General features: G+C 50.4%; 1 protein-coding gene and 1 non-coding gene across 2 annotated transcripts; both read left to right on the top strand.

Annotated features, from left to right (window-relative positions):
* The first annotated feature begins 684 nt into the window (after positions 1–684).
* C19H17orf98 (chromosome 19 C17orf98 homolog) lies at positions 685–7,213 on the top strand. The gene is made up of 3 exons (XM_003278221.4): positions 685–891; positions 4,761–4,860; positions 6,955–7,213. Exons 1-3 carry the CDS (start codon positions 685–687, stop codon positions 7,110–7,112), a joined length of 465 nt encoding a protein of 154 aa, XP_003278269.1. The 3' UTR covers positions 7,113–7,213.
* Positions 7,214–9,177: 1,964 nt separating this feature from the next.
* Positions 9,178–9,250, top strand: TRNAC-GCA. Its single transcript has one exon. It is a non-coding gene; the product is annotated as a tRNA-Cys (tRNA).
* Positions 9,251–9,592: the final 342 nt, after the last annotated feature.

A 9,592-nucleotide genomic window follows, 5' to 3' on the forward strand; every position in this document is an offset into this window, starting at 1 on the left:
AATCACGGCTCACTGCAGCCTCCACTTCCATGGCCCAGCCTGCAGTGCAGCTGAGTCCATAGGTGCGTGCCACCACACTCGGCTAAGTATTCATTTATTTAGTAGAGATGGACTTTCGCTGTATTGCCCAGGCTGGTCTTGAATTCCTGGGCTCAAGCGATGCCCCGCCCCCGCCTCGTTCTCCCAAAATGCTGGGATTACTGGCGTAAGCCAACGAGCCCGGCCTAGGGAACCTTTCTAAGCTTCAACTTCTAGCTCTGTAAAATGTGAATTGGAAGTAGGTGCGATCTGAACTTTCTGATCAATTCCGGGTACAAGCTTTTCAACAAAACTGAGCTGAGGAAATAGCATGTAATACCGTAGGAAAAGAGAATACTCACCTTAAAGGAAAACTGGGGGAGCGGGGCCTAACTGCACACAAACTGCCCACAATCGGTTATCCAGTCTCCTCCGCTTCACTTTCCAACTCCTCCTGCACAGTCAGTCTCTGGTCAACCTCCTCTGGGGCCAAGCAAGCAACTCCCCCCACTGCCTTAAGGGCCCACCGGTCAACCCCGGGGTGAGTGGAGACAATAGGATTTGTGTCGCAGGGGTCGTTGACATCACGTAACAATGCGCAGGGGTGTCCCCATCTAGGGTCCTCATCCCCCACCAGAAAGGCCCTCCGAGGCTACAGTGGTTGGGATGGCGTATCTGAGAGAGTGTCGCCTGCGACTGGAGAAAGGCTTTATCTTGGACGGGGTGGCTGTGAGCACCACTGCCCGCGCTTATGGGCGCTCTAGGCCCAAGCTGTGGTCGGCGATTCCGCCCTACAACGCGCAGCACGACTACCACGCCCGCAGCTACTTCCAGAGCCACGTGGTTCCGCCCCTTTTGCGGAAAACTGATCAGGTATAGGAGCTTCCCGGAAGACCCCACACACCTCCCTAAATCTTCACTCCAGCGTCCTCACCACAAACAAGGCTCCGCCACTTTCACCTCCTCCGTTTACTTTCTTTTCTTTTTTAAATTTTTAATCATTATTATTATTTTGAGACAGAGTCTCGCTCTGTCGCCCAGGCTGGAGTGTAGTGAGTGGCACCATCTTGGCTCACTGCAACCTCCGCCTCCCGGGTTCAAGCGATTCTCCTGCCTCAGCCTCCCGAGTAGCTGGGATTACAGGCGCGCCACCACGCCAGACTAATTTTTGTATTTTTGGTAAAGATACAAAACTTCTTCGCCATGTTACGTTACCCAGACTGGGATTACAGGTGTGAGCCTGTAATTACAGGGTCTGACTCTCGCCCAGGCTGGAGTGCAGTGGTGCCATCACAGCTCACTATAGCTTCCACCTCCCAGGGTCAAGCGATCTTCCCACCTCAGCCTTGCGATTAGCCGGGACTACAGGCTCGTGCCACCACGCCGGGCTAATTTTTTTTTTTTTGTAGAGAGGGGGTCTCGCCTTGTTACCCAGACTGGTCTTGAACTCCTGGGCTCAGGCTATCCTCCCGCCACCGCCTCCCAGTTTTCTTAACGCAGCCCGAGGACTGGAGGAGAGGGAGGACAGGTGTTGAGTGCAAGATCCCTGAGCTCACAGAATGGCCTTCCAGCCCTGAATTTGAGAATAGACTCATTCCGGGTTTCTGCAAGGCAAGGGGATAGGGCTCAAAGCCAGCTTCTCCCAAACCAGTCGGTCTCTTTGTCCTTTGTGACGTCACAGACCCGCCCTCTAGGGTGACCTCACACCGCAAATTCTCTAAATACACGAAAATCCGTGTGACCTCAGTGAGCAAGACAAAGGGAATTGACTTGACCTGCAGGGCGAGACTCCTGTGACATCATAGTGGCAGGGCGTGGGGCTTGCTCTCTGGGTTCTTTGGTCTGATGGGAGGGACACCTCTCAAACCTCTGTGGACCTCAGTTCTTCCCCCTGGCCTTTTCCCTCCTAGGTGTAGGCCCCTTCCCAGCAGAGTTCTCCACCAACCCCCCAGATCAAAGATTCCGAGACTGTTTGCTGATGATTCAATTTTTCCCCCAACATTTTGCTTCCAGTATTTGTGTTTCTACATATAAGCGGTGTGGGGAAGAGACAGGAAGACTCATGGGGTTATTCTGTGAGCAAATCTTCGGGGTTTGTGTGTGTGTGTGTGTGTATAGTCCCAAATGTATGTTTGCATGTTTGCATAGGTCTGTGCAGTGCATGTATATGGACACACATGAGTCACATATGTGTTGACTCATGTAATTTTTTTTTTTTTTTTTTTGAGACGGAGTCTCGCTCTGTCGCCCAGGCTGGAGTGCAGTGGCGTGATCTCTGCTCACTGCAAGCTCCACCTCCCGGATTCATGCCATTCTCCTGCCTCAGCCTCCCAAGTAGCTGGGACTACATGGGCCCGCCACCATGCCCGGCTAAATTTTTGTATTTTTAGTAGAGACGGGGTTTCACTGTGTTAGCCAGGATGTTCTCAAACTCCTGACCTTGTGATCTGCCTGCCTCGGCCTCCCAAAGTGCTGGGATACAGGCATGAGCCACCATGCCTGGCCCAACTTTTCTTTTCTTTTTTCTTTCTTTTTCTTTTTGAGACAGGGTCTTGTTCTGTCACCCTGGCTGGAGTGCAGTGGCATAATTTTGGCTTACTGCAACCTCCGCTTTCCGTGTTCAAGCGATCCTCCCACCTCAGCCTCTCTAGTAGCTGGGACTACAGAGACAAGGTTTCACCATGTTGCCCAGGCTGGTCTTGAACTCCTGAGCTCAAGTTTTCTGCCCTTCTCGGCCTCCCAAAGTGCTGGGACTACAGGCATGAGCCACCACGCTGGCATCGACTCATAATTTTACGACAGAAGGAACCAGAGTCTGGGGAGGGGAAAAGGAAGAACCTGAGTATTTAAAAGCTTGAAAATGATAGGGTATACATATTTTGAAAATGCTTTCTTTCTTTCTTTTTTTTTTTTTTTTTTTGAGACAGAGTCTCACTCTGTCATCCAGGCTGGAGTGCAGTGGCGTCATCTCGGCTCACAGCAACCTCTGCCTCACAGGTTCAAGCGATTCTCCTGCCTCAGCCTCCTGAATAGCTGGGATTACAAGCGCCCACCACCACACCCAGCTAATTTTTTGTATTTTTAGTAGAGACGGGGGTTTCACTATGTTGGCCAGGCTGGTCTCGAACTCCTGGCCTCAAGTGATCCACCTGCCTCAGCCTCCCAAAGTGCTGGGGTTACAGGTATGAGCCACCACACCTGGCCTTGAAAAAGGCTTTCTAATTTTCTTTTTTGAGACAGAGTGCAACTCTGTCACACAGGCTGGAAGTGCAGTGGCACAGCTCACTGCAGCCTCGAACTGCTGGGCTCAAGCAATCCTCCAGTCTCAGCCTCCTGAGTAGCTGGGACTGTAGGCGTGTGCCACCATGCCCAGCAGCTAATCTTTTAATTTTTTTTTTTTTTGAGGTGGAGTCCTGCCCTGTTGCCCAGGCTGGAGTGCAGTGGCAGGATCTCAGCTCACTTCAACCTCTGTCTCCGGGTTCAAGTAATTCTCCTGCCTCAGCCTCCTGAGTAGCTGGGATTACAGGCATGTGCCACTACACCTGGCTAATTTTTGTATTTTTAGTAAACACGGGGTTTCGCCATGTTGGCCAGGCTGGTCTCCAACTCTTGACCTCAGGAGATCCTCCAGCCTTGGCCTCCCAAAGTGCTGGGATTACACCGCTCCCAGCCAACCTGTTTAATTTTTAAAAGTATTCTTTAATTGTCAAAACCACCATTTGTGGTAGGTATTATTTTCATTTAAATAAAGATAACATTTATTAAACTTCACTATGCCAGGCCCTTTATCTGAACAAAATCACTTAAGTCTCACAGCAAGCCAGGCTCAATCCTGTAATCCCAGCACTTTGGGAGGCCGAGGGGGTGGATCACTTGAGTTCAAGAGTTTGAGACCAGCCTGGCCAATATGTGAACCCTGTCTCTACTAAAAATACAAAAATTAGCTGGGCATGGTGGCGCATGCCTGTAATCCCAGCTACTCAGGAGGCTGAGGCAGGGTAATTGTTTGAACCCAGGAAGTAGAGGTTGCAGTGAGCCGAGATGGCAACACTGCATTCCCGTCTGGGCAACAGAGTAAGACTGTGTCTCAAAAAACAAACCTCAAAGCAATACTCCTTTTACTGATGGTAAAACTGAGGCCCAGAGAAGCTGTGTAATTGGCCCAAGGTCACAAAGCCTGTTAATGGTTGAGCTGGAGTTAGAACCCAGCCTGTCTAGCAGCAGAAACTGACCCTGCAGCTGCCAAGCTCAACTGCCCCTCCCTGAGAGGCAATAGGTTCTCCTTTTTCTTTTTCTTTTCTTTTTTTTTGAGATGGAGTTTGGCTCTTGTTGCCCAGGCTGGAGTGCAATCGCAGGATCTCGGCTCACTGCAACTTCTGCCTCCGGGGTTCAGGCAATTGTACTGCCTCAGGCTCCTGAGCAGCTGGGATTACAGGCGCCTGCCACCATGCCCAGATAATTTTTTGTATTTTTAGTAGAGATGGGGTTTCGCCATGTTGGCAAGGCTGGTCTCGAACTCCTGGTCTCAGGTGATCCACCCACCTTGGCCTTCCAAAGTGCTGGGATTAGAGGCCTGAGCCACTGCGCCCGGTCCGGTTCTTAAATATATTTAGTTTGTCTGCCCCAGTTACCTAAGGCTCTGACCTCTTCCCTCTCCCCACAGCAAACCCCAGGGCAGTTTGCACTGTGCCTCCCTCGGCATTGTGGCTGACAGTCTTTTGTATTCTCTTCCCCACTTTCAGGATCGTGGCGGTACAGGAAGGGATGGCTGGATAGTAGACTATATCCACATCTTCGGGCAAGGACAAAGATACCTCAACAGGAGAAATTGGGCAGGGACAGGCAAGTGCTGCCTCCATTTCTAGCCTCATCATGGTTCCTGGGCCATAGCGAGGCCTGGTTGTGGGGAAGAGGTTAAGGGACTGCATCCTTCCAGCTTTTCTTCACATACATGAACAGATGGTGCAACAGTGCTCCCTAATATTAGTTAATAAGCACCAGTACTGGCCGGGCGTGGTGGCTCATGCTTGTAATCCCAGCACTTTGGGAGGCCGAGGCGGGCGGATCACGAGGTCAGGAGATCGAGACCACGGTGAAACCCCGTCTCTACTAAAAATACAAAAAATTAGCCGGGCGTGGTGGCGGGCGCCTGTAGTCCCAGCTACTCGGAGAGGCTGAGGCAGGAGAATGGCGTGAACCCGGGAGGCGGAGCTTGCAGTGAGCCGAGATTGCGCCACTGCACTCCAGCCTGGGCGACAGAGCGAGACTCTGTCTCAAAAAAAAAAAAAAAAGAAAAACAAATATATATATATATATATATATATATATATATGCACCAGTACTGTATGTCAGGCCTCATTTTTTTTTTTTTTTGAGACATGGTCTCACTCTATCACCCAAACTGGAATGCATGAAATGCAGTAGCACGGACAGGTGCAGTGGCTCACGCCTGTAATCCCAGCACTTTGGGAGCTGAGGCGGGTGGATCACTTGAGGTCAGGAGTTCCAAACCAGCCTGGCCAACCTTTTTAAACCCTGTCTCTACTAAAAATACAAAAAAACAATTAGCCGGGCGTGGTGGCTCGCACGTGGAATCCCAGCTACTTGGGAGGCTGAGGCAGGAGAACTGTTTGAACCTGGGAGGCGGAGGTTGCAGTGTGCCAAGACAGTGACACTGCACTCCAGCCTGGGCAACGCGGTGAGACTCCATCTCAAAAAAAAGAAATGCAGTAGCACAATTACCACTCACTGCAGTCTTGACTTCCTGGGCTTGCGCAATCCTTCCACCTCAGCCTCCTGAGCAGTTGGGCCCACAGGTGTGCACCGCCACACTCAGTTAATTTTTTATTTTTTGTAGAGATGGAGTCTCCCTATGTGGCCCAGGCTGATCTTGAACTCCTAGGCTCAAGTGATCCTCTGGCCTCAGCCTCCCAAAGTGCTGGCATTACAGACATGAGCCATTTGTTAGGCACTTTTCACCCTTACGCTAATCCCATGGCACAGGTAGGAAAACAAGTTTCTTGAGTTAAAGTAATTTGGCAAGAGGGCTGAGCTGGGATTAATATTCTGCTCTTCCTGGCCGGTGCAGTGGCTCATGCCTGTAATCCCAGCACTTTCGGAGGCCGAGGCAGGCGGATCACGAGGTCAGGAGTTCAAGACCAGCCTGGCCAACATAGCGAAACCCCGTCTCTACTAAAAATACAAAAAATTAGCCGGGCGTGGTGGCAGGCACCTATAATCTCAGCTACTCAGGAGGCTGAGGCAGGAGAATCTCTTGAACCTGGGAGGCAGAGGTTGCAGTGATCCGAGATTGTGCCATTGCATTCCAGCCTGGGCGCGTCTCAAAAACAAACAAACAAAAAGATTCCGCTCTTCCCAACTCTGAGGCCCCTGTTCCCCTCACTGCTGCATCCTGCTCATTTTTCAGGCCCAGGTTAACAACAATGGGAAAGAGTTAAGAGATATTTTTCTAACAGGGTAAACCCTCCTCCCAGCCTAGCTCCACCATCCTGGGCCACTCCTCTAGTCACATGATACTTTGTGCCATTTGGCCCAATTGATCTTGATCTCATCCATTTTTTCCACATGGGTCAGAGGCAATGGTGAGATTTTTCTCATTTCTTGTGGGAGAAAGGCAAGCTTTGCCAAGCCCAGAATTTCTGGCCCTTCCTATCCCAGCACAAACCATTCACAGTTTTCCTGCAATTATTCCTGGTGCGGGGTTTTATTTCTAGGAAGCCTTCTGTCCCTCAACCTCACCAGTCCTTGGCTTTTCAGCCCAGAGGCTCGGGACACTTGAGGATTGCGTGTTCAGCTGTGGGCATGGGGAATGCAAGTGACTACGCCTGGTTGGCATCCCATACCACACCCAGGGGAATGGGGAAGCCAAGAGGTGGGCTGAATGCAGGCTCAGGCCTCTCTCTCCTTGCCCCCAAGGGCATTCTCTCCAGCAGGTGACTGGGCATGACCACTACAATGCTGATCTGAAACCGATCGATGGGTTCAATGGAAGGTTTGGCTACCGCCGGAACACTCCAGCCCTCCGTCGGAGCACGTCTGTCTTCGGAGAGGTCACCCACTTCCCTTTGTTCTAACAGCATCTTTTCCCTTCATAGCCCTTGACCTGAATTTCTAAGACAAATGTTTAGATGAACTCTTAGTGTTATTTTACGTTAAAAAAATTAATTTGTGTCTCCACGTGTGCTGTTTCTTCCCTGAGATTAGAGGAAGGAGCAAGTTCTACCCTCAGCTTCTCTTCCCCTTGGAGAGGAGGTGAGAGGAGAAAGGGCTTCTCTGGCCGGGCGCGGTGGCTCACGCCTGTAATCCCAGCACTTTGGAAGGCCAAGGCGGGTGGATCACGAGGTCAGGAGATCGAGACCATCCTGACTAACACGGTGAAACCCCGTCTCTACTAAAAATACAAAAAATTCTCCAGGCGTGGTGGCGGGCGCCTGTAGTCCCAGCTACTCGGGAGGCTGAGGCAGGAGAATGGCATGAGTCCGGGAGGCGGAGCTTGCAGCGAGCGGAGATGGCAACACTGCACTCCAGCCTGGGTGACAGAGCGAGACTCTGTCTCAAAAAAAAAAAAAAAAAAAAAAAAAAGAAAGGGCTTCTCAGGCCTACGCCCTTGCACTCCATACCAACGAGTGCCAGGTTTGAAAGGAAGGGCTTCAGTTCTCCCCTACCAGTGGGATAAGAAGGAGCCACACTACTCAACCTCAATAAAGCACTTCCCCAGCTATCAGCAGGGCCCTAGGTCAGAGCTGGCTATTGTTTCCATCAAGAACAGAGCAAAGAACAGGCACTGTGGCTCACGCCTGTAATCTCAGCATTTTGGGAGGCCGAGGCGGTGGATCACGAGGTCAGGAGATTGAGACCATCCTGGCTAATACGGTGAAACCCTGTCTCTACTAAAAATACAAAAAAATTAGCTGGGTGTGGTGGCGGACGCCTGCAGTCCCAGCTACTCGGGAGGCTGAGGCTAGAGAATGGCTTGAACCCGGGAGGCGGAGCTTGCAGTGAGCCGAGGTTGCGCCACTGCACTCCAGCCTGGGCGACAGAGCAAGACTCCGTCTCAAAAAAAAAAAAAAAAAAAAAAAAAGAGCAGAGCAAAGGCCAAGCTCCGTGGCTTACGCCTGTAATCCCAGCACTTTGGGAGGCCGAGATGGGAGGATTGCTTGAGCTCAGGCAGGTGGATCACTTGAGACCAGCCTGGGCAACACGACGAAACCCTGTCTTTACTAAACGTATATATATATATGTTTGTGTGTGTGTGTGTATATATATACACACATATGTACATATGTTTATGTATATATATATGTTTATGTATATATATGTGTGTGTATACATATATAGAGAGAGAGATAGAGAGAGAGGGAGAGAAGGAGAGAGAGACTCACTCTGTTAGCCCAGGCTGGAGTGCAGTAGTGTGATCTCAGCTCACTGCAACCTCTGCCTCCCGGGGTTCAAGCAATTCTCCTGCCTCAGCATCCCTAGTAGCTGGGATTACAGGTGACTGCCACCACGCCCAGCTAATTTTTTTTGTATTTTTAGTGGAGGCAGGGTTTCACTGTGTTGGTCAGGTGAGTCTCGAACTCCTGACCTCACCTTGGCCTCCTAAAGTGCTGGGATTACAGGCGTGAGCCACCAGCCTGGCCCAGGATGTCATTTTTCTTTTCTTTTCTTTTTTTTTTTGAGACAGAGTCTCGCTCTGTTGCCCAGGCTGGAGTGCAGTGGCGCAATCTCGGCTCACTGCAAGCTCTGCCTCCTGGGTTCACGCCATTCTCCTTCCTCAGCCTCTCCGAGTAGCTAGGACTACAGGCGTCTGCCACCACGCCCGGCTAATTTTTTTTTTTTTTTGTATTTTCAGTAGAGATGGGGTTTCACCGTGGTCTCGATCTCCTGACCTCGTGATCCGCCCGCCTCGGCCTCCCAAAGTGCTGGGATTACAAGCGTGAGCCACTGCGCCCAGCCAGGATATCATTTTTCAGGTGTTCCCTTTCAGTTTATTGGTGGCCAAGGGAAAAGCCAAAGCAGATGATGGATAATTAAGAAGGTGGGGCTCTAGAACACAAAGTTTGCCAGAACTCGTGTGGGTGGAACTTGATTGTATTGAGTCACCGTAAGTGGACACGGAAGGAGCTTATTACAGGCAAAGGGGGTATGGCTTAGGGGTAGAGCATTTGACTGCAGATCAAGAGGTTCCCTGGTTCGAATCCGGGTGCCCCCTTCTGTGGTGTTTTCTCACTTCCATTCCATTTAACAGTAAATACTGTCAGCCACAGTATCACCAGAAAAGATAAAGCAACTTTCAACTTGCTCTTGTGCTGAAATTGTTCCTCCCACATTCCAGCTGACCTTTAGGACAAAAAAAAAAGCCCATCTGGGACCTCATTTGTCTTCAATTAAGACCAAGTGCCTGAGGAGATTCTAAATCCATGAGTGAGTCTGACAGAGCTGTGAACACAATTTGGTAACTGGGTGTGTGTCAGAGTATAGATAAAAACGTATGTACTTTTGAAAACTTAGTACATGCAAAGCTGCCTCAAATTAAAACATGAAAGAAGGACCA

This window comes from Nomascus leucogenys, chromosome 19 (genome assembly GCF_006542625.1).
Source record: "Nomascus leucogenys isolate Asia chromosome 19, Asia_NLE_v1, whole genome shotgun sequence".
NCBI lineage: Eukaryota > Metazoa > Chordata > Mammalia > Primates > Hylobatidae > Nomascus > Nomascus leucogenys.